Source organism: Oppia nitens, unplaced genomic scaffold, assembly GCF_028296485.1.
Source record: "Oppia nitens isolate AA-2021 unplaced genomic scaffold, nextdenovo-longstitch-racon4-pilon3 scaffold1_pilon_pilon_pilon, whole genome shotgun sequence".
NCBI classification, from domain to species: domain Eukaryota; kingdom Metazoa; phylum Arthropoda; class Arachnida; order Sarcoptiformes; family Oppiidae; genus Oppia; species Oppia nitens.
Window position 1 is genome coordinate 3,415,060 of NW_026533199.1, and position 26,288 is coordinate 3,441,347.

A 26,288-nucleotide genomic window follows, 5' to 3' on the forward strand; every position below is an offset into this window, starting at 1 on the left:
TATTTTGTTTGTTTTGGGAAATTTGTTTTTACAACAAATACAATAGTTTTTAAATTTTGAAAACACTATACATTACACTTAATACAGTGGACAGGGATTTAAATTTTAAATACCAGTTATTATAGAAACGCCTATTTTTGAGCATTTATTTAAATATGATTAGTCATTAAATTTTAGACTTAATTTATATAATATATTTATACAGTTATATCATATAACTTATATGTGATTTTGTAAATTATAAATATATATTCACATAATAATTATAATAATTATAATAATTATATTAGTACTATACTGTATATTATAATTTGAAAATTAATTACTCGTACAATGTTTAGAAATGTTTGAATTAAAACTACATATGAGATAAATTATAAATTGCTAAAAGTAATCGCAATGTTTAACTATCATAATTTAATTTTAAATTTAATTAAATACAGTATTATAAATTTATAATCATAACAATGAAAAAATTATTCAACTTAATTTATTATTAACTTTATACATTTCAACATGTTTATTTTTAATAAAAACAAATTATCTATTTATATGATTATAATAAATTAGATATTGTTTTTTAGTTTATAATGAAAATACTTATAACTAATTTCTTTTAAGTGTTTTTCTTAAATAATCTTTTAAATAATCTTTCATAGATTTGTTTTTATTAAACTAAAAATAAGTTTTATACTTTATTAATTAACATTTGTTAAATAACTTTAATTTTAAATATTTTAACATTCACTTACATTTTAAATATTTTTTACATCTATAAATTTGCGTTAAAATATGATAAAAATAATATCATTTTAAAAAGTTAATAAAATTTATTCCTTTTATCCAATTTGATAAATCATTTGTTTTTCATTTTTTATATATAATAATATTACAAACATTATATGGAAATCATATATAATATAAATTTATATATATTAAAATTTATTTTATAAATTACACTCAATATAAATATAATGAAAAATTATATTCTATTAAAAAGATATATATTTATATATAATTACTCGGAATAAAAATAATACAATATATATATATAATCAATAAAAAAGAGCTTTAAATGGAATTTATTTCATCGATTCTGACATTTGAGGAATTAGTCAAACTTCGGGAGTGTTGTCTGCGGACAACTTTGACCTGCGATTGCTTCTTATATTTCTTTTCATCGCAAGAGTCTGACGTATCAATTCCTGAATCAAAATCATTGCCATTTTGTGCCGTCTTTGTGATCACAGTCTTATCATTCTTCTCAACCGATGATGTCTTAACTAAACTTATTCTTTCATCAATTGATTTGTTGTCAATCATTGGAGATTTCAATTGTGTATTATTGCAGTCCTTATCGCTATTAGATTGTAATGAAAGGCACTGAGTCTTTGTTTGTGTCTCTAAATAATCATTTCTCTCATTTCTGGCACTTAATTCGTTAATTATGTTCGTTAAACCCAATGATTGCCTCTTTTTCTCTATTTCTTCAACAGTGATATCACACAATGTTTGAAGAAAACAGTCAACGCCGTCATAACCTTAATTTTAAATTTTAAAATTAAAAATTATGAAATCTTTAACTCAACTAAACATTAATTACTGTGAACTCAGACCTGGAAATGCATTCATATCGATAATAGCATAACGACCAGTCATATTGTCAATGATGACATCAATGCCCAACAAAGTTAGACCCACTTTCTGTGAAACAACTTTAACAATTCTGTCGAGTCTTTCCATTTCAGGATCACGTATTGGTTGACATGACTGGTCTGTTGGATCTAATTCTGTTAGAGCACAGCACGAGTCAGGTTTAGAAATGTCGTGACTGTCAAAGAAAACAGTCTCGCAATCGGTATCTAATGACAAATAACAACAATTCATAATATGATAATAAAATTAATATAAATTCATTGTTAGACAGACCTCCGCGCTTAAAGTTCTTGAGTGACGGCCTCTCAATAACATAGTATTTATCTTTGATAAGAAATAGCTTAAAGAGTCGCGCATTATGATTGATAAATGATTGGGCGACACAGTGAGGACTTATTGTTTTGAGCCCTGATTTGCCAAATATTATAGACATCTATCAAAATAGTTAAATGAAAAATCATATCATATTATCGAAAAACAAATATTTAACAACAAGTGTAGTCCACTTGATGTACAATTATTACCTGATGGGCGTAAGTGGATCCATGTGCCACAAGTGGTTTGCAAACTATAGCAAAACTTAATTTAAATGATATATAATTTAATCAATTAATATTCACAAACCAAACGGAAAACTAACGACCGCTGCCTTCAATTTATTTAGATTTTCATTTACATCGTTTGATGTCAACTCAACAAATGTTGGGGTAAACACACCATCTATTTGTCGGAAAATACTAATCAATAAAATGTTTAATAAATAAAATTATTGATTAAAAGCTAACCTTCACGGGCCAGTTCACTGTCATCAATCAGTTTGTATTGTCGGTATCTATCCAATAGTTTGCGGACATTATCTAATGGATCTAATATTACCACTTCTGGGTGATTGTTAATATAGTCCTATAATATATAATAAACAAAATTAAATAAACAATAATTTGATTAAATAATTAAATGATTATATAATTTATATGGATTTAAACATATAACTATAACTTTTTTAAAAATAAAAACAAATTTTAATTTAATCATTAACTTGGATATCAATTATATTTAATAAATTAGTCCTTTTATTAGCTTATCATATACTAGTTATTAACTTGAATGACATCAATGATTATAAACATTTAAAAATTTATTTATAAATGTCTATATTATTTATGATATGATAGCATTGTTATAAAATGACATAAAAATAAAATACAGTATTTCAAACACTGCAAAATTTACAGTACTATTAGTTTAGTTTTATCAAAATTTAATATGATATTAGAGTAAATATATAGATTTTTATATAACAAGATATTAATTTAGGCGACTTTTAGATAGATATCAATTTAGACAAACAAATAAAACTAAAATTATTTATATAAATAATTCATAAATAATACACATTTGGTATTTTAATAGTAAATGTTAATTAATTTCATGTATCGGTACTTGTAATTTAAAGATATTATATAATCAAATAATAATTTTTAAAAACAATATTGTATTACTTAAATTTGATAATTAATATATGATATTCAAATAAAATTATAGACAAATTAAATATATGACTAAATTAGAAATTTTATCATAAGATATTAGTCACGTAATAAATTTTTCATTGCATTTAAAATAATTAAAACAAATATTAAAATAATACTGTATTATAGATTTTATGTAAACAAGTTTTTAATATTTTGATAATTTTTTTAAATTTCAAAAATTCAATTATAATATAATTATGTTATAATGTATATCATATTTAATTGTTAAATCAATACAATTTGATTCAATTATAACTCAGTTATTAACACTATTATTGCTTTCATCATATCATCGATTTAAGTGATTGAAAGACAGATCTACTAACAAACAAATGACAAAAATTAGTTAATAATTACCTCAAAGAGTTGAATCTGTTTGCGAGCCAAAGGGTCGTCCTGTTGGGCCCTAACCATAACATCAGCCAACTTATGGATAATTGCAGCGAAGGGTCCCTGAGTTTCAATCGGTTCATTCAGATTCATCTTAACCAACTCAAAGCCCTTCGCCGCAAAATTCTTGTCCAATTCGGAGACATTGATCTTTAGGCACTTCTTCTCTGAGGCCCAAAAGCCGACTTTATTGGAGGACATTATAGTCTTTGACATTGATCTCACTTATTGATCACTACTACAAATAGTAAACAAATCAATATCACAACTGGACTATCACTTCATCTTCTGAAAGTCAGGAGGAATCGCTACAAACGATGGCTAATATATATGTTATCTATAAATATCGGACATTAAATCAATTCATTAAAACAAATCATTTTTATTAAATGCAAATTATATTAATATAAATTATATATAAATTATATATAAATACATTTCAATCAAATGATCATTCAATTCAATTGGACTCTAGTGTTGAGTCAATCAGTTTTTGACATCAATTTCATACAAAAAGTACAAAAGTGTGTCAATTAATGGTTAATCAAAACGATTGACAAAACAAACAACAATTATATTATAACTGATTGTTGGACTCAACGCACTGTTCAATCAAATGTAATGTAATTCAATAATACAGTAGTTTTTTTAGTAAACACTTTTGTATTCATAAATACATTGATTAGTATTACAAGAATTAATATGTTGTTTGTAATAATGATTGTATGCTTTTATAGCCATTACATGCAATACATTACAACATTACATACATTAGTGAAGGCGTGTCTGTCTTATCAATGATTCACAAACAGACAGACATCTCAACAATTATACAAACAATTAGTCAATAGATGACACTCTAATACATTCAATCAAATACAGTATAACATATTGGAGTCAAAATTCAATTGATAAATAAATTACTAATGTATTAATTACTACTATTATGTACTTATAAATTACTGCATTACTACTTATGATAATTAATTTTTTTTATAACTTTATTTCAAATATTATCTACAAAAAGTTTTTAGTTTTATTACTGTTATATTACAATTACAATTTTGACACATAAATGTGGGTTTTATGGCTTAAAAGCTAATAGTGTACGTAAATACTGTACAGTACAGTACTATAAATGCATTACCGATACTATGGATAATCGGTCGCATCCAAAATATCCAAAATCAAAATATCCAAACTTATAATATCAAAATACATTTGATACAACTAAATTAATTTAAATAAAAATATCCAAAATTAGTGTAATTACAATTTACAGTAATAATTTTACCTATTATTAAAAATATTTATTGGAAATAAATATATTTTGATTTATATAAAATAATTTTGGATATTTTTATTAGAATTATTTAAGTTGGATCAATTGAATTGGATCAATTGAATTGGATCAATTGAATTGGATCAATTGAATTGGATCAATTGAATTGGATCAATTGAATTGGATCAATTGAATTGGATCAATTGAATTGGATCAAATGCTTTTTGATGTTATAAGTTTAGATATTATTATTTTGAAGATTTTAATTTTGGGTATTTTGAATTAGATATTATGATTTTGGGTATTTTGAATTAGATATTATGATTTTGGGTATTTTGAATTAGATATTATGATTTTGGGTATTTTGAATTAGATATTATGATTTTGGGTATTTTGAATTAGATATTATGATTTTGGGTATTTTGAATTAGATATTATGATTTTGGGTATTTTGAATTAGATATTATGATTTTGGGTATTTTGAATTAGATATTATGATTTTGGGTATTTTGAATTAGATATTATGATTTTGGGTATTTTGAATTAGATATTATGATTTTGGGTATTTTGAATTAGATATTATGATTTTGGGTATTTTGAATTAGATATTATGATTTTGGGTATTTTGAATTAGATATTATGATTTTGGGTATTTTGAATTAGATATTATGATTTTGGGTATTTTGAATTAGATATTATGATTTTGGGTATTTTGAATTAGATATTATGATTTTGGGTATTTTGAATTAGATATTATGATTTTGGGTATTTTGAATTAGATATTATGATTTTGGGTATTTTGAATTAGATATTATGATTTTGGGTATTTTGAATTAGATATTATGATTTTGGGTATTTTGAATTAGATATTATGATTTTGGGTATTTTGAATTAGATATTATGATTTTGGGTATTTTGAATTAGATATTATGATTTTGGGTATTTTGAATTAGATATTATGATTTTGGGTATTTTGAATTAGATATTATGATTTTGGGTATTTTGAATTAGATATTATGATTTTGGGTATTTTGAATTAGATATTATGATTTTGGGTATTTTGAATTAGATATTATGATTTTGGGTATTTTGAATTAGATATTATGATTTTGGGTATTTTGAATTAGATATTATGATTTTGGGTATTTTGAATTAGATATTATGATTTTGGGTATTTTGAATTAGATATTATGATTTTGGGTATTTTGAATTAGATATTATGATTTTGGGTATTTTGAATTAGATATTATGATTTTGGGTATTTTGAATTAGATATTATGATTTTGGGTATTTTGAATTAGATATTATGATTTTGGGTATTTTGAATTAGATATTATGATTTTGGGTATTTTGAATTAGATATTATGATTTTGGGTATTTTGAATTAGATATTATGATTTTGGGTATTTTGAATTAGATATTATGATTTTGGGTATTTTGAATTAGATATTATGATTTTGGGTATTTTGAATTAGATATTATGATTTTGGGTATTTTGAATTAGATATTATGATTTTGGGTATTTTGAATTAGATATTATGATTTTGGGTATTTTGAATTAGATATTATGATTTTGGGTATTTTGAATTAGATATTATGATTTTGGGTATTTTGAATTAGATATTATGATTTTGGGTATTTTGAATTAGATATTATGATTTTGGGTATTTTGAATTAGATATTATGATTTTGGGTATTTTGAATTAGATATTATGATTTTGGGTATTTTGAATTAGATATTATGATTTTGGGTATTTTGAATTAGATATTATGATTTTGGGTATTTTGAATTAGATATTATGATTTTGGGTATTTTGAATTAGATATTATGATTTTGGGTATTTTGAATTAGATATTATGATTTTGGGTATTTTGAATTAGATATTATGATTTTGGGTATTTTGAATTAGATATTATGATTTTGGGTATTTTGAACGAGACCCATGGATAATAGTAATATGTATGGTATAATGTATACCAGTGTTGGCTTAAAATAAGATTTGCTAATAATTGTGAAATTTTTTAGATAATTTCCTGATATATTTCATATACATTAATATTTTAGAAAATAAGAAATTAATTTTCATTATTATTGCTTATTAGTACTAAGTTTAGTGTATATGTACTGTAGTTAATATTCTCTATTAGACTATACATTGTCTAAAGAGTATTTGTACTTAAATTTATTTTTTTAAATTGTTAAAAATCTATTGAATAGAAAATAAAGTTTTATACAATGTATTTAATAGGTTATATGTATTTTTTGATTCATTTAATTAGTTAATTATATAGACTAAAAACAAATATTAATATATAACAACTTGAAAACAAATGCATTAAGAAAAACAACACAAACTTTATTTCACAAATCACTTAACACGTAATTTTAAATAATAATAATAATAATAATATATATATATATATATTTAAAAATATAATTTAACAAATTGATAGACTAAAACATTTGTGGCAATCTAATTTGTATACAAAATTATTTCAACATTTAATTTAACAATTTAAACAAATAAAAAAGATTTTTTATATTAAATAAGATAAATAGATAAAGTATTTATAATTTAGACATTAGTTTGTGTTTAGATTAATTCAATTATTTTTGTTTCGGTGGATTAATCACAATATATTGATATTTTTTACACATTTAAAAATAAACAATATTTATATTATATAATTTTAGCAATCTTATTGTACAATACAATTAATCTGTATAATATATAAATCAAATTACAATAAATATATATTTATAATTAATTATGAATTATACAAAGGTAAACACTGGATGACATACATTAAGCAATTAAATCTTTAAAAAATTTAACAATCATTGTGTACTCTTTAAGTTGTTTTCTTTAAAAACTAATATATAAATAATTTTTTAGCATACGATTTGTATGAATTTTATGAAAATTTATATATCAAAAAAACTATTATCCAGTGTTATTAAATTATAATTCATAAATTCTGTATCAATTATTTTGGAAACATTTATTACTGATATAAATACACAAATAATAGAAAATAAAATAATTGATTAGAAATAATGAAATTATAGAAATATGTTTATTTGTTAAAATGTCAAAATACAATCAAACATATTTCCATAATTATGGAATTTGATTAACTTAAGCAATAAAACATATATATATATTGGAAAAGCAATACAAAAAAAAATATTTTTGAAAAATGTAACACAAATATTGTAATTATAGATATATAGATATATATATAAATAAATAAATTTTATAAATTTAGTGAATAATAAAAAGCAACTTAAAAATAATAGCATATTTTTTGTCAACATATTAATCGATTGGCCTTTTGTTTGTATAATTTAATGTTTGTTTCTGTCTTCGTGTGCTTTTTTAACAATTGCTAATTTTGAGTTGTGGTCTGAAACCGGTAGGTCCTTATAGGGCTGTTCTTTAGTTCCGTGAATCATAAGAGTCCATTCCTTAATGAATCCCATTTGTGGAGTTTCGCTCTCAAATCTAACCTCCAATTTCCAGATTCCGCGCGGATTTTCACCCCAAGTGTGAGTTGTCATAAATGGCCATTTAGTAAACCCGTCGTGTCGTTCATCATCATTGGGTCGTCGGCTTAAAATCATTGATCTAATATAATATAATTAATGTTAGTATTAATTAAAATATATATATATATATTAGCAAACCTGGTTCCCATCGGTGATATCAAATATAAGGTGACATCACCTCTTCGAGTAGAGTTTAATGTGATAACAGACTGAATGTGTTCATTGTAATTGACTTCATAATCGGTACCCTTACAGGCATTTGTATCAATGGTAAAGAAAAGACTCTGATTTGATGGAATTGCAACCATTCTGTTGATAGATCCGCCCTCGCAGTGAAAACGCGGGGGGACTGACTTCCATAGCTTAGCCAAAGCAACCATAGCTCCGGCATCGAGAACACCGTAACCAAAAAGATGGTTAAACTCAAGTCCCACTCCATTCATATTCCATTTAAATCGTCTTTTGCTATCATATAATGAATTTCGTTTTGATGTCAATACTGATAAATGTTGTATATCTCTCCACGTGAGGTTAGGACTGTGGGTATCATTTAAATAATTCAATTATTAATTTAAATACAATTAATATATTTCTCATTTCATACTTGGCTTCTAATGCCAGTGCAAAAACTCCGGCCGCTTCGGGAGCAGCGGCTGATGTACCCGAATGTGTTTTTGTACATTTTCCATATAAATCAGTTGTAGCCTAAATTTTTTTAATAGTAAATATTAATATCAATAGAAATCAAAATTCAATATAAGAGTCAACCAACCACTCCAGTGTGTGGGTCTTTAGCTCCGTTACTAAAAGTCGAGGCCAGAGTACTTGAACACGACTCGTCATAGTGTGCATTCTGTCCATCATTTATGGCCGAATTTATCGATATTGTCCACATTGAGGCCGCATATCCATCACAGTTACAATCGTCATCTTCTCCTCCATCACCAGAAGCCCAAACATATATATTACCCAAACCTCTTCGACCCTACATTTGATTTAATATAAATAAATTAATTAAAAAATAGATAATTCAATGCATTGATTATAACCTCATTGACTCCTCGAACGATAGCTCTCATCGTTGCATTTCTTGGTCCGTCCACTGTCTTTCCGTCATCAGTTGGGCCCCAACTGGCACTATATATATCTATAAGATCCGGTTCGTGACCCATTGAGTTGGCTTCAATCAAATCAGTCATATACGGCTGGTCTAACATCCGGATTCCCGCTACCTTTGAATCGTATGCAACACCGACTCCGCAAATACCGTTATCCCTTTTAGCTGCCACTTCTCCAGCACATCGGGTGCCATGACTTTAAAATTATATATTTATATTGTTTTTATCAAATAAAGTCATTGACGTCAAACACTCATTATAAATACCTATTAAACCAGTCATCAGTATATCTGGGATAAGGAAACGGATCATTACTGCTAAAGTCATAGCTGGCTCTGGCATTCTGTTAATTGAATTGAAAATAATGTCAATTTTCAATTGTAATTTAGAAAATTAAAAAAGCATATAAAGGTATACAATGTATAGTATAATACATACATAGTTTTCTCTTATATCTGGATGCATATAATCAACGCCTAAAATTAAAAATAAAGAAAATTTTGTTTATCAATCATTAATATAAATGATAAATATATATATATGAATACAATCATACCATCGTCCATAATAGCTGTGGTAACATTTTTGCCGGTAATTCCCTGCGCCCATGCTATTGAAATTTGATAAATTAATTAAAATTATCTATAATATAATATTTTAATATAATAATAATAATACAATAATTAAAAGTAATAATTAAAAGACAAACCAGCTTCCACATTTAAATCAAGTCTCTTTTTGCCCCCATTTTGTCCAACATTTTTCTATTGAAATAATTAAAAATATAAATAGTTTTTTAATAATAAATGTGTCACAAAATATTTAATTAAATTTCAATACTTACTAAATACCATTGATATTGAAAATATGGATCATTTGGCTCTTTGTTAAGCGACAAGTCTTCGGGACCGAGTCTTAGCTTATTATAACCTCTTTTTGATCGTTTAAATCCTATTTGTTGTGTTGCAAATGCAATCTATCATATGTAAGGTAATTATTATTATTTAATAATAAAAAATATCGATCAATCATTTTATAATAAATATTATATGAATATTAATAATAAATATTTTAAAATTTATAATAATATGTTTAGACAAATTCATAATATAAAAATATCATATTATATTTTGCAGCATATATTGTTGCTTAATAGTACAAGTTATATAATAAAAAAATTATAAAAACAATATTAGGTTATTATATTTAAAAATAATTTATCTAACTTATTATTAATTATTTTTCACGAACTCCTGAAAGGAGTACGTATCTGAATTCTATATGTCCTTCCGTCCTTCCGTCCGTCCGCTTTTTATTGAATTTTTAAATTTTGACTTCAGATTTGAATTAAGCATCAAAAATAAGGTATAGGGGATCAGCATTAAAATTTTGATATCTCATTGGGAACATAGAGAAAATGGCGGCCAAAGTGAAAAATTTAGGTAAAAATTTTTGAGTATAGATTTGAATAAAGCATCAAAAACAAGCATAAAAAATATGGTTTAAAATTTTGATATCTCTTCGGGAACATGGCCGCAAAAGTACAAAAAAAAGAAATTAAATTTGAAAGTAAAAATTTGAATAGAGCATAAAAATAGGTAAAGAATATCAGTATTAAAATTTTGATATATAATCAGAGGTTTTAGAAAATCCATAAAATATAAGTAACAAAAAAAATATATTGAGATTATAAAAAAAGTTTAGAAAAGTCAAAAAATATATGAGTAATACAAACAGTACTAAATATTCAGAGATTATAGAAAAGAACAAAAATATATAAGTAATACATACAGCCAGTCATGAGGAGCAATTGACACGCCACAGATCATATTAGTGCTAAATATGTAAAGGTGAATTTGTGAATTTTTATTTAAAAAAAATATTGTTGAGACATAACTTGACAGTGACATTGATTTAATAAAAAAATTTATTCCAAATAGTAACATTTAGTATATAATTATTTATTACCATAACAATATTTATTTATTAAAATAAAAAATTCAACTCTATGATTGGATTATGTTCAATTGCTCCTCATGACTGCATACAGCATTAAATATTCAGAGGTTATAGAAAAGAACAATAATATATGAGTAATACATACAGCACTAAATATTCAGAGGTTATAGAAAAGAACAATAATATATGAGTAATACATACAGCATTAAATATTCAGAGGTTATAGAAAAGAAAAAAAATATATGAGTAATACATACAGCATTAAATATTCAGAGGTTATAGAAAAGAACAATAATATATGAGTAATACATACAGCACTAAATATTCAGAGGTTATAGAAAAGAACAATAATATATGAGTAATACATACAGCATTAAATATTCAGAGGTTATAGAAAAGAAAAAAAATATATGAGTAATACATACAGCACTAAATATTCAGAGGTTATAGAAAAGAACAATAATATATGAGTAATACATACAGCAATAAATATTCAGAAATTATGAAAAAGAACAAAAAAGATGGTCATAATTAAGAAAAAACAGTCATTATTAAAATTTTAAAATGAATCTTATTGGCTAATAAAATTTTAAAAATAGTATAAATAGAGTTGTAATTTTAAGAAAATTTCAGTTAATTTCATTTTAATGAAATGTGAACATTAGTGAACAGAAATTACAATAATGTAATATTAATAAAAAAATTATATTAATTTGTTTTGTGTAATAAAAAAAAATTTTAAAAGTGCAAAACTAAGATTTTATTTTAATAAGAATAAAATTTTAAATATTTAGTTAAATATAATAAGTTAAGTTATGTAATCACGAACTCCTGAAAGGAATATCTTTAAGAACGTATATAAAATGGCGGCCAAAGTACAAAAATTTTAAAATTAATATTTAATACTTAGATTGGAATTAAACATTAAAAATAAGTTATATGAAATTAGCAAACAAATTTTTATATCTTAAATAAAATAGATAAAATAAAGCTTGAGTTAATACTCTTTAAATTTAAGTTATATTTATAGTAAAAATAATAATATATTTTAGTTATTTGATACTCTCTATGAATTGTTTGAGTTTATTTTGTCCTACTGTCATTTGATACCCCACATTACTAAGGTTGAATTTATTTTTTGCATATTTAGTCATTTGATACTCTATATGAATTGTTGTTTATTTTTTTATACTGAATCATATGATACCCCACATGACTAAAGTTTAGATTATTCTGTCATAATGAGTTATTTGATACCCTACATGGCTATAGTAAAGTTTATTTTTTTATACTGAATCATTTGATACTCCACATAACTAAGGTTGTTTATTTTTTGCATACAGTCATTAGATAACCTATATGAATTGTTGAGTTTATTTTGTCATACTGAGTCATTTGATACCCCATATTACTAAAGTTGAGTTTATTCTGTGATACTGAGTGATTTGTTACTCCACAATGTGGAGTCCACATCCATGTCATACTTAATCATTCGATTTTAATTTAATTTTTAATTTGGATTAGGAGTTCGTATGGAAATGCTTTCTAGCATTCTCAACTGGTTTTATCTTAACTCATATCTAATTAAATATTTATAAGTGAAAAATTGACTTTAATAAATTGAGTTTAATAATAAATTAATAATATAAATTGCAAATATAAAATTTATTTTGAATTAATATGAAATTATAAATAAATATAATCGAGTAACTGAATTTAAATTAAAAATACTAAATTTACTTTTAAATAAAAAATTAAAATAAAACAAAACAAAATTTTTTTTGTGTATTATACTGTACATTGATGATTTTATTTTATTAATTACAATATTTATCTTTATAAGGTTTCATTGTGTTGTATTGAATATAGTATATAAATGTTTAAATAAAATTTATAAATTTAATAAATAGTTAAATATTGTATCATAAATGTTAATGTGTTTGTAAATAGCAGTAAATTATATTTACTGAAATTATCATACAAATACAGTATTTAATTATTAATTTTAAATAAAACAAAAAATCTAAATATTGCAAAATAAATTGTTCTTGATAAAACAATACAAAACAAACTAACTACGTTTAAAAATATGTAGAAAATAATAGTTAATAACAAATTAATAATTAATATTTTATACAGCTGTTATTTATTTTAATGTAAAATTTAATATTACATAAACTTAATATATTTTTAATACATTAACTTGATATTAGATAAGATATATAATTTGAAAATTTGAAAATAACTTATAAATTAGATTTTTAAATCATATATTTAAAAAAATACTTTAAAAAATTAAAATAAGCTTTTAATCTAATTATAATTTATTATTTATTTTATATTCAATATATCTAATATTATGTTTACAGATAAACAGAAAATAGTAATGTCAATATTTGTCTAATAAGTATTTATCTAAATTTATATTAACATAAATATTATTAAAAAATTAAAAAGTTTAATGAAATAAAAAATATTATAATAATCTGTAAATGGTTTGTAAATATCAATAATAATAATGACTTACCGATGGATCCGATTTGAGTAATCTATGGTGAGATATGCTTCGTTTGCTTCTGGCGTGTGGTATCGCGCGGTGCATAAAATTGTATTCATTGCTCGATCCTAATACCTATTATCAATATTTTATACTTTTATATCATAGTATTTCTAATATAATAAATAATTATTATGTTATTATCTATATTATAATAAATATAAATTTATGGTCATATGTTAATATAAATTATAAATTATTTAAACAATTATAAATTAGATAAAAATTACTTTAATTATTGATAAAATTGTAAATATAATATAGTATATTCTTTTTAGTTAATTAATATTGTGTTTTATTATAACATTATAATAAAAACTAATTATAATAATGTTGTTAATAGATATTAAAAATAATTAGATTACCATTTTTTAGATCATACACTTTGATTATATATAATCTGATATATTATGATTATAGTGTACAATAAATGTATTAAATAACAGAATATTCTTTATTTATATTATTACTTAATATAAATATAAAATAGAATATATGATAATTGAATACTAATAAAAAAGATAATGTAAATGATAAATAAAAATTGATTGATACATACGGCGCCTAAATTAATAAAACCATTTCGTTTAGCAATTTGATGAGCAATATGTTGGTCTGAATCGCGTTTAAGTCTAACCAAAAAAGTATTGGTGAAGACTTGTGGCGAACAATGAGTTATAGTTATATTAGCGATACAGAAGATAATCAAACCAAAGACAACACTTAATGACCGTATGACTAGTCGTTTGCCATTACGATTGGTACCGATTGTACATATGTTTGGCCGGCACTGAAACATGACACCCGACAGATAGGCTCCACTAAGAGTGGTCACTAAAATTTATTTTTAAGGAATCGATTATGAATTCCTTAATAAAAATAAATGTTTTATTTATTTATTAAATAAAATCACTATTTAAAATTATAGTCAACCATTGTATTGGCAAACATATTAACCATATTGTATAGAAAAGAGATGTTTCCTCTAAACACTAAAATCTATATAATATATAAAATAGAGTCACTTTATTATCGATCAGAATCTGCTATAAACTGGAGTACAACGGTCTGATGCTCTCTCCTATTACACTCAATTGAGGCTCCGGTAGTTCGGGTAACAGAGCTCTGACGTCAACCGACAACAGAATTAAGTTCTCTCTTATATTCTCAACGATTCTCTGCCTTAAGAGAGCACCCATAGCTCATACATAAGCATTACAATCAACATCAATGTTAGTGCAATATCTCTGATGTTGACAGACATTCAAAACTCATTACGAGTACTGGCCTTCAAATATAATTCATATAAAAAAACCTAAGAAACACTAAATCCATAATTTTTCACATTATATGATATATACATTTGTGTTCAACCGATTAATAGAAATGTTGTTTTTAATCATATAAATTGTATGTAATCTTTAAATATAGTTATATACTAAAGGTTTTTTATTTTATTAAATTCAATTAAGTTATTGAATATATTTTAGTGAATGTATTGTCAGAAATTCATAGTTAGAAATCAATATAACTTTAATGCTATGTAAACATAATTTTATTTTTTAAATTAATAATTAAATAATTTCTATACTTATATTAATTATTACAGTACAATGTTAATTACAATTTATTTAATTATCGAATGTTATTATTTAATTATTTTAATACCATTATAGAAGCATTTAGAAATTTAATTTATTAATTTATTAAATAAAATATAATGGGTTTTTATAATAGTTATACAGTACATTACAAATACTTTGTTTTATATTTTATATTTTAATAAAACTACGGTATTATTAGTTTTGATCTAAAAAAACCATTAATTATTTAGTTAAGGTTTAAAAATTAAAATTAAAACTAATACTTCTTTAATGCCTCTTTCGTGTAAAACACATACTATGACATCATATACTAAACTGTGGATAAAAACAACTTTTGGTAAAATTTTTTTGAATGAATTGAATCAATATATTATTGATGTGAGAGAGAGAGAGAGAGCACACACTTGAATAACATTTACATTGACATCAATTGGCATCTTTCCGCTAAAAACTAAAGTTTTTCAGTATATCAACTAATGTCAAATGTAAGTGTTATTCAAATTAATTATTTTGTTTTAATTATAAATTATTGATCAATGGGTCGTAAATGTATTGCCAATTAATTTTTAATATTAGAGCCAATATCTTGTGTTACGTTTAGTTAACTCATCAAAAGTAATAAACATATGTTGGCTAATATTTATTAGAAATATATAAGTAATTTAGTAAAAATTAAGATAATTTAGAAATTTTAATCTCAAGATAATCCGTTATAAAATTATTCATTTTTTAAATTAACAATTTTTTAGTTTACAAAATTTAAAAAATATCTTTTGGTGATTACCATAAACTTGGCTTTGATTAATTTCAAGGACAATGTTTTTATCGGAGGTCAAAGTTCATGGTATTTAGTAAAAAATAAAATGTAAGTTCTAATGATAGATAGGTGTATATTATATATATTATAATATACACTTATGAGAATAACAAACTATTAAATACTTTATTTTTAAAGTAATATAAAAATTTGCTTTATATAGAGTTTAATACAATTTTAATAAATAATATTAATTTAAGTGCATTCAAAAGCATAAATTATAGTTATTATATAACTAATGAATGATACAGTAATTATAGTGCACTTAAATAGCACATCAGATAATTATAGGATAGTTATATAAACTACTAATTTTCATTAATCTTAATATAGTATAATATTATTATTAATATTATGAAATGATGTGCAGTATAAATGTTTATTGAATTTATAATCATATAATTAATTAAATATAATTTAAATAAAGATACATACAGTATTATTAGTATAAATCTTTTATTTTTTACAATACCTATGAATTAAGTTACTAATAAACTAAAATAATTTTAATAAATATCTAAAGTATTACAGTATTAAATTAAATTAGATTAATATAAACTTATTTATTATTATTATTATTTGAACATAAGTTAATTTACATAATTTTTTTAAATGAAAAAGTAATTATAAATAAATAAAAGCGTGAATTCAATAAATAAGTAGACGATTGAAGGGTGCGATCAGTGATGTATAAAAAATGAATTCATCCGTAAAGATGGTCAACACTTTCTCTCAAAAATTAAATAACAAACTCTTCGAAACATTTTTTGTTTGTTTGTTTTGTGTAAAATTAAATCAATTCATTCATTCAATTAGAAACAATAGTTTTGAGGATTATTACAATTAGCTATTAATAGTCGATAATAATAATTATTATTAAATAACTTATGAACAATATTATGGATGACTTTTTGAATAAGTTTGAAAAACAAGACTTAATGTTGAAAAACATGCAAAACAACAGTTAGTTAATCGGTTTCATTACAGGTTGAGTACAACTTTGCACATTCGGCTCCATTTCTTCCCTGTCGTGAGGCCTCATAGTTGGTATTGAATGGTATGGACTTCTGGTTTTCCAACAGATAGCTTGAGGCATAACTTCAAATAAAAAAAAGTCAATTATTAGAAAAAATAATAATAAATTTAAATTATAAAGTATATATAAATTATATATGAATCTGATAGGTCACATACGATCCCATTTGTGCGATAAGATATCCGAGTTCGCGTCCCTCCCGGGATGCTCTGGCAGCCGCTTCGCACGTATGCTTTTGAGCACAAATTTCGTCATTTGTTAGTATCGATCGCACGTATCCTTTAACCATTGAAATGCTGGCCACAGCCGCGTCATCGATAGAGTCGCGCAGACCTCTTGCAGATGAAGATCTGGCTCTTTGACCAAATGATGATTTCAACATATCTAACACCTGATTGATAAATAAATAATAATAATTATTAATTAATATGAATTCAATCAATTGAAAACAAATGATACTAATAATAATAAAACATACTTTAACTAAAACATTAAGGACTTGTCGAGATGTGGCAGAGCTTTCCTCACTGGAGCCAAACAACAGCTTTACAACAGTTTTAACAATGTTTTTGGTATTAAGAAATTGTGACAATTCCTTCTTGTCTTCTTCAAAACGGAACTTCCTTTCCTCCCGACCCTGTCTTTGGGTGTCTGTCTCATTGTCTGACTTTTGAGCCAAACAAAAGCTCAGACAAATGGTCAGCAAAAAGATAACGTGATATTTCATAGTTTCTAATGAAATTTAAAAATTATAAAATAAAACTTTTAATAAGATATTAATTTTAGAAAAAAATTAAAGTTCAAACACTTGACTTAACAACTATTCAAACGATAACAACAAATGTTTGAAAACACTTGAAAATTATTTGAAATATTTTTTTTAAAACTATTTTTTTCAATGACTTGACCCAAATTTATGTAATTTTGTAGTCAAGACAAGTAATGCTAATATAGTTCCGGTTCTCTGCGTACCAAACGCTTCCCTAATCATTAGTTAAAGGAAAGGCTGTTTTTCAAGTTCAAGGTATGCCTCACTAATAAATAACATGAATTTCAATGAAATGTGTTATTCCTTATTGTATTTAAAAAAACATTAATTGTTTATATATATGAAAAAATCTTATCAAATGTTTTATTAAGTATCTCAAAAGTTCATCTATTTTTATTTAGGAATAGATTTGATTAAAACTACATAAAAAACATTGATTGGTTTTATTCATTTAGATAGATAAGGTTTTTAATTTTTATAATGCTTTATAATAATCTATTAAGTTTAAATATGTAAATTTGTCAACAATGAGACAACAAATTACTAATAGAAAATAAATAATTAAAATAAACTACAATATAACAATGTTATATAATATTGATAATCATGTTTGTAAAGAAATCTCTTATTTTGTTGTTTTTTAAACAAAATTTAAGGAAGTTCACAACATTTTATTTAACTTATATTAAGACTAAATTTTTAAAAATATGTTTCGCACATAATATTAGTTAAAAAACTAGAAATTATAATTATCTCTAGTTTTATAGAAATAACGCATAAAATGGTCAATATTAATAATTATAACTATTAAATAATTACAAATATAAACTATATTGTACATTACTTATTCTTAAAATAAACATGATACTTTAGTAAAAATTATAAAATAAATTCAAAATTATAGGTTAATTTTTAAAACTATCATATTAAATTAAAATATAAATATAATTAATATAATTATATTTAATAATAATTTTAATTAGATATTGTTTTTAAATAAAATATAATAACACATTTTAAAATTAGCATTTTAAACATTAGAAACATAACATCAAACAAATATAATACACATTATATAATATTATAAAGCATATAACTTACATAATATAAACTTTTTTGGTGTAATCCAAGTGAGATATTCACAGTTAACAATACGGATAGTATCCAAACCAGAAGTGTCTACATATAAATACTAAGTCAATGAATATTTGTTTGGTTTATATAGTGTCCTACCGGCCCATACACTAATTGATGGGCTGAGTCATTGGCCCGCTTCTTGTATGACAGGGTCGCCAGCCTTCCCATCCTCTTAAGGTCACACATCACTTAATTCACACATAACTGTGCTTCTCGTAACACAAGGATATTAACAGCAATATGCAGGGCATCTCCCAAATTGCTAAACAATTTTTGCTAACATTTTTCATATCATTTATAAAAAAAATAATTTTAATAATTTATTTTATTGCATTTTATAGTTCATTTGAAAAAATTATTATCTAATGATAAAATGCAATTAACTGCAATAAATTTAAAATTGTAATTTGTTTTTAAAATTTTATTTTTTAATACATGTAAACAATGATCCAGATGAATTATATGATGTTTGTTACCTTTAGCTAAAACCGAATACCTTGAGCCTATAGGAATAGGATGTATAGCATAAGTAGGGCATAACATAAGGATGTTTTACTGATTGAACCACGAAATTGAAAATTTCTTTAAATATTATTATATTTTATTAAAGATTTAAATTTTATTATTACAATAGTTATATTTATGTTATTATTACAGTATTATTATTAGTCTTATATAGTATATAAAAGCATTCATTTATAGTAAATATGATAAACTATTATAATAGGGAGAAATGTATTTCTAAAAATATCAAATTATTTTATTAAAAAATAAAATTTTTTTGTTATATATATATAATCACAATATTTATTCTAAATAATAATTTAAAAAAAAAAAACAAGAAATTCTTGTCAACCAAACAATGAATTAACAATTTTGTTGATAAGTTAGCTCTCATGAAGTGTACAATAAAAAACATTTCTTATAACCATAAGATTTGTAACAATTTGGTGGTCAAACAACTTATCTTACAAACCATTAATTTTTTTAAAGCATTGAATGTTATTTAATAAATAACAATCATTTATGTAATTATTAACAAAATGATCAATTAAATCAAATTAATAGCTATTTGTAATTTATAAATAATAATAAAAATAATATCAAGTTTTATATTAAATGATGCAAAAATTATTGTACATTATATGAAAATCAATAGTCGTTGTTGATGTGCACCCAATACTTAACTAATACTTCATAACAACTTTTCTCAACATTTACTTCAATGAATAACTGCTTATTAACCATAACTACTAGTAATACTCTATTATTGCAACTTAACAAACATTATCATCAAAACTGCTTTAAACTGAAATAACAGTGAAATGTCTACAGAAGAAAAAGTTTAGTCATAAGTGCGATAAAAATATTCAATAAATTAATGTTTTTTAATCACAGTATAAATGTTTAGAGAATTTAAAAAATTAATAATAAAGTAATAGTTTTTAGTAAATCCATGCATTAAATAACAAAATTACAAATCAAAAACTACTGCAATAATAATAACATTAGTTATAATCAGAAAAATATAGTTAAATTTAAAAAGCAATCAAAACAATGACATCACACACACACTACAGGAGGCGCCGCCTAATGGCAAACAAATTGCAATTGTTTTCATCAAATCAATGGAAAAGTTTAAGGGGAGGGGTCTGTGATTGACGTGTGGGGACAGTCCAGTCATGACGTGTTAGGGGGTAAGTCATGAGTTAATGTTTATTTTGTATATAAGGGTTGTTATATATTGGACGTGATTGTTGTGTTGTGTATATGTATATGTATTAGTATGAGTGGTCGTCCAGAACTGGTTGGAACCGGTATTGTAATGATTGGTATGAGTTATGGCGGCATTCAATGTGTTATGAAATGGTTGGAGACATCGATAGCGCGAAATTGTAATCATTTTCACCATTAAATTCAATCAACAATTTAATGACAAACCAATTAACTGATAATTTTATTAAGCATTCAATCAATTGAAAGACAATTTCAAAAAAACAAACAAACAATTGATTTGAAAGCGACAAACAATAAAGTGTTTGATTTGTTAGCAAAAGTGGCTTAAAGTCTATGTTATTGTCTGTTTGGACACAATATATATAATACAATATTGAGAGCTAAAGGTATGACTCGACAGACACGTTGTCTTCATATCTCAAGACGTCAATTGTGTCGACCATTCATTCAATTACATCAATGACAAGCATTTGTGTCGACACTTGTCAACAGATATCGCAAATTGTTGTGAATTGAGTCAAACAATTGACGGATTGAGTCAAACATAACGTCTAACTAACGATTTATTTACATTTATCACTCTTATTGTTGAACTCTTCAGGAATTACTTCACCGACACTGTTATCAACTCATTGGTAACCACTTTGTTATCATCTAATGATAGAACAGGTATTTAAATTCATATTTGTTTGCATTTTGTTATGTCATCATTAAAGTTGTTATTTGTCTTCAGATAAATGCAAACCCAATGAACGCAACCATTGATAGCATGAAGAATGCCATCAGTAGTCCGACGAATGCGTTTTGCGGACAACCACAGCGTATGTCTAAAATATCACTCAATTGTTTAGTTTTTTTTAATATAAGATATTTGTTTTAAAGTCAATGGCAATGCTATGACATCACTGGCAGATCAAGCAACAAAATTGTTGGATTTCAGTCAGAAATTGGACATCAATTTGTTAGATGGTGTCGTCAATTGCATGTACGGCGGTGAAGGTCAACAGCAACGTGTGGCCCAAGAGATATTGACCAATCTTAAGGAACACCCGGACGCGTGGACACGAGTGGACACAATACTTGAGTTTTCTGGTAATCAAGAGACCAAATATTATGCGCTACAAATCCTCGAAAATTTGATCAAAACTCGATGGAAAGTATTACCAGAGAATCAGTGTGAAGGCATCAAAAAGTTCATCGTCGGTCTCATCATTAAGACATCATCTGATTCATCGACACTCGAAAGAGAAAAAGTCTATTTAAACAAATTAAATATGATTTTAGTTCAGGTATTATCTTATAGTTAATGTTTTATTTTATTTGTTATGATATTTATATATAATTTTTGTAAACAGATTCTTAAAAGGGAATGGCCTAAGAAGTGGCCAAATTTTATTAACGATATATGCGGCGCATCCAAAACCAATGAAAGTCTTTGTCAAAATAATATGATTATATTAAAACTATTGAGGTTTGTGTTAACTTTGGTTTTAATTTGACTGACAATGTTGTTAACATATAAACTATTATTTATGGACAGTGAGGAAGTGTTTGACTTTTCTTCTGGTCAGATGACACAAGCGAAAGCCAAACATTTAAAAGACACGATGTGTCAGCAGTTCCGTGAAGTGTTCACATTATGTCAGTTCGTGATGGAGAACTCTAATAATATACCATTAATTCAGTGCACTTTAGAAACTTTGTTGCGTTTCTTAAATTGGATTCCTTTGGGATATATCTTCGAAACGGGTCTTATAAATGCACTAATATTTAAGGTATTTTATTGTCAATAAAATAACAGCCAATTGATTTGTTAATTTAATTTTTTATTATTTAATAGTTCTTAAGTGTTCCGATGTTTCGTAACGTAACTCTGAAGTGTTTAACCGAAATCGCATCCGTTAAAGCTGTCAACTACGAGGAAATGTTTGTAATGATGTTCACATCAACAATGACTCAGTTGGAACAGATGCTATCTCCCAACTCCAATATCAAAGACAACTACGCCAATGGACAGGATGAGGAACAGAAGTTGATCCAGAATTTGAGTTTGTTTTTGTGTACATTTCTTAAAGAACATTCACAGCTATTGGAAAAAGACGAGTCTCTGCAAACAGTGTTGTTGGGTGCTCTTCATTATTTATTATTAATCTCCGAAGTGGATGAAGTGGAAATATTTAAGATTTGTCTCGAATATTGGGGTGCTTTGGCCACTGAACTGTATCGGGAATCGCCTCTTATGTGTTCCTCACCATCTGTAATGAGACCCCATTCCGTTTATGGTTCGACCCCTTTCTCAATGGCTCCCCGAAGAAAGCTTTATCAACCGGTTTTAACTAAAATCCGATATATAATGATTGGACGTATGGCTAAACCAGAGGAAGTGTTGGTTGTGGAAAATGAACAGGGTGAAGTGGTCAGGGAGTTCATGAAGGATACAGACTCTATACAGCTATACAAAAATATGAGAGAAACACTCGTCTATTTAACACATTTGGATTGTATGGACACTGAAAGGATAATGACTGAAAAATTACACAATCAAGTGAATGGCACGGAGTGGTCGTGGAGGAACTTAAACACACTTTGTTGGGCTATTGGATCCATCAGTGGTGCGATGAGTGAAGAAGATGAACGACGATTTCTAGTCACTGTTATTAAAGATCTTTTAGGATTATGTGAACAGAAGAGAGGCAAAGATAATAAGGCAATCATTGCATCCAATATTATGTATGTTGTCGGACAATATCCACGATTTCTTCGGGCGCACTGGAAGTTCTTGAAGACAGTTGTCAACAAATTGTTTGAGTTTATGCACGGTATGACAATTGGCGACATAATATAATATTTTTTCATTATATGGATTTCTATTTGTATAAACATATTTATAGAGACCCACGAAGGCGTTCAAGACATGGCTTGTGATACATTCATTAAGATCGCACAGAAATGTCGGCGACATTTTGTTCAGGTCCAGGTCGGAGAAGTTATGCCATTTATTGAAGAGATCCTGACCAGCATTAATACTATCATTTGTGATTTGCAACCACAACAGGTATAATGGTTTTTATGGTTTTCATATAATAAAGAATTGTATTTTTATATTTATTTATTGTTTGAAAGGTTCATACATTTTATGAAGCCGTTGGTTATATGATAAGCGCTCAAACTGACCATTCAGTTCAAGAACATCTAATTGAAAAGTATATGTTTTTACCGAATCAAGTGTGGGATGATATAATAAATCAGGCCACCAAAAATGTAGATGTTCTCAAAGATCCCGATGCTGTCAAACAATTGGGTAATATTTTGAAAACAAATGTAAGGGCGTGTAAAGCATTGGGTCATCCATATATGACTCAATTGGGTCGTATTTATTTAGATATGTTGAATGTCTATAAAGTTATGAGTGAGAATATCAGTGCTGCCATTGCTCTCAATGGAGAAGTTGTCACAAAACAACCACTTATAAGATCAATGAGAACTGTTAAAAAAGAGACATTAAAATTGATAACCGGTTGGGTTTCCCGATCCACTGATCCACAGCTAGTTTTGGATAATTTTATCCCTCCATTACTCGATGCGGTTCTTCTCGATTATCAAAGATGTACTGTGCCTTCAGCTCGTGAACCGGAAGTTCTCTCAACAATGGCTACTATTGTCAGTAAACTTGAGGTAATTATTATTATTTAGTTAAAAATATATATTACCGGTAAAATAATTTTACTCACAATATATTTATTTTATTATCTTAAGAATCACATCACTTCCGAAATACCAAAAATTTTTGACGCAGTGTTTGAGTGCACTCTTGAAATGATAAACAAAGATTTTCAAGAGTTTCCCGAACATCGGACTAATTTTTTCCTATTACTTCAACAAGTGGTAACTTTTTGCTTCCAAGCGCTTCTCAATATCCCTCCGACACAATTCAAGCTGGTCTTGGACTCAATCATTTGGGCCTTTAAGCATACGATGCGAAACGTTGCCGACACAGGACTTTCAATTTTATTTAAACTATTGGAGAATATTGGAAATGAAGAGACAGTTATGCAGAGTTTTTATCAGACATATTACACAGATATTCTTCAGCACATGTTCTCAGTGGTCACCGATACATCACATACAGCTGGTCTGCTAATGCAAGCAAATATATTGGCCTATATGTTCTATATTGTTGAGTCCAATAAGATTACGACACCATTAAATCCAACCATTCAAGCAAATGGTATAACAAATGTCCAGTACGTCCAAGAATTTGTTGCGAATCTTTTAAAGACTGCATTTCCACATCTGACTGAAGCACAAATCAAGATCACTGTTCAGGGGTTCTTCAATCTGGATCAAGACGTGCCCGCATTTAAGGAACATTTAAGAGATTTTCTCGTTCAGATCAGAGTATGCTTTCATAATATAACTTTTTATTGTTTTTTTAATTACCGTAAATTATTTTGTTTTTTTATATAGGAGTTTGCAGGAGAAGACAATAGTGATCTTTTCCTCGAAGAGAGAGAAGTCTCACTTCGACAGAAAGAGGACGAGAAGCGTCGCATTCAACTATCAGTTCCTGGAATTATTAATCCACACGAATTGCCTGAAGATATGGTCGACGATGACAACTGATAACTACATTATGTCGTCAAATCACCCAAAATATCGAGAATTTTTTTATTAGTATTAGATATTAATAAGATTTTTCATAACAAATCGAAACAATGTTTTATATAAAAAAATTTAGATTAATTACTGAATACCAAAATTCTATTGAATCCTAAAGTAGATTATATTTGTTAACAAAAGACAGACCAAAATTTGGAGAATTTTCAGAGAGACATGTAATCAGCGAAAGTACTGATGATTTAATGGCTCTCAAAGAGTCACTGTTTATAAATATATACATATATTATAATAATTTAGATATATTTCAATATTTATGATATGAGTGTAGTTTTTAATTGAATGAATGAATGAGTGAGTGATTTGAGTATAGTATGAATGTGTGTGTGATGTGTGTATCAGATATAAAAAATCAATTTATTGTAATTTTATTGTAAATCTTAAGAACCGCTCATTTTTCCATAAAATTTAAATTCATTTTTTCACTTCTTATATGATTTGAATTGATTTTCAATTATTGAAAA

General features: G+C 25.5%; 4 protein-coding genes across 4 annotated transcripts; 1 reads left to right on the forward strand and 3 right to left on the reverse strand.

Annotated features, from left to right (window-relative positions):
* Positions 1-1,026: 1,026 nt before the first annotated feature.
* On the reverse strand, positions 1,027-4,270 carry LOC128951804 (inositol-tetrakisphosphate 1-kinase-like). The gene is made up of 8 exons (XM_054297080.1): positions 4,018-4,270; positions 3,549-3,918; positions 2,442-2,559; positions 2,281-2,376; positions 2,181-2,224; positions 1,930-2,089; positions 1,617-1,862; positions 1,027-1,541 (listed from the first exon to the last, which is right to left on the reverse strand). The coding sequence occupies exons 2-8, from the start codon at positions 3,795-3,797 to the stop codon at positions 1,072-1,074; spliced, it is 1,383 nt and encodes a 460-aa protein (XP_054153055.1). The 5' UTR covers positions 3,798-3,918; positions 4,018-4,270; the 3' UTR covers positions 1,027-1,071.
* Positions 4,271-8,076: 3,806 nt separating this feature from the next.
* LOC128952485 (neuroendocrine convertase 2-like) lies at positions 8,077-15,096 on the reverse strand. Its single transcript, XM_054297888.1, has 12 exons — positions 14,607-15,096; positions 14,018-14,122; positions 10,376-10,507; positions 10,241-10,295; positions 10,088-10,141; positions 9,970-10,007; positions 9,798-9,874; positions 9,463-9,727; positions 9,186-9,398; positions 9,018-9,118; positions 8,552-8,950; positions 8,077-8,492 (listed from the first exon to the last, which is right to left on the reverse strand). The coding sequence occupies exons 1-12, from the start codon at positions 14,844-14,846 to the stop codon at positions 8,213-8,215; spliced, it is 1,959 nt and encodes a 652-aa protein (XP_054153863.1). The 5' UTR covers positions 14,847-15,096; the 3' UTR covers positions 8,077-8,212.
* A 2,340-nt stretch (positions 15,097-17,436) lies between these two features.
* On the reverse strand, positions 17,437-18,231 carry LOC128966264 (uncharacterized). The gene is made up of 3 exons (XM_054313113.1): positions 17,983-18,231; positions 17,663-17,895; positions 17,437-17,566 (listed from the first exon to the last, which is right to left on the reverse strand). Exons 1-3 carry the CDS (start codon positions 18,229-18,231, stop codon positions 17,437-17,439), a joined length of 612 nt encoding a protein of 203 aa, XP_054169088.1.
* Positions 18,232-21,128: 2,897 nt separating this feature from the next.
* Positions 21,129-26,209, forward strand: LOC128952752 (exportin-1-like). The gene is made up of 11 exons (XM_054298193.1): positions 21,129-21,533; positions 21,749-21,816; positions 21,881-21,968; positions 22,030-22,436; positions 22,503-22,618; positions 22,688-22,922; positions 22,988-23,966; positions 24,039-24,202; positions 24,271-24,822; positions 24,904-25,545; positions 25,615-26,209. Exons 2-11 carry the CDS (start codon positions 21,805-21,807, stop codon positions 25,768-25,770), a joined length of 3,351 nt encoding a protein of 1,116 aa, XP_054154168.1. The 5' UTR covers positions 21,129-21,533; positions 21,749-21,804; the 3' UTR covers positions 25,771-26,209.
* Positions 26,210-26,288: the final 79 nt, after the last annotated feature.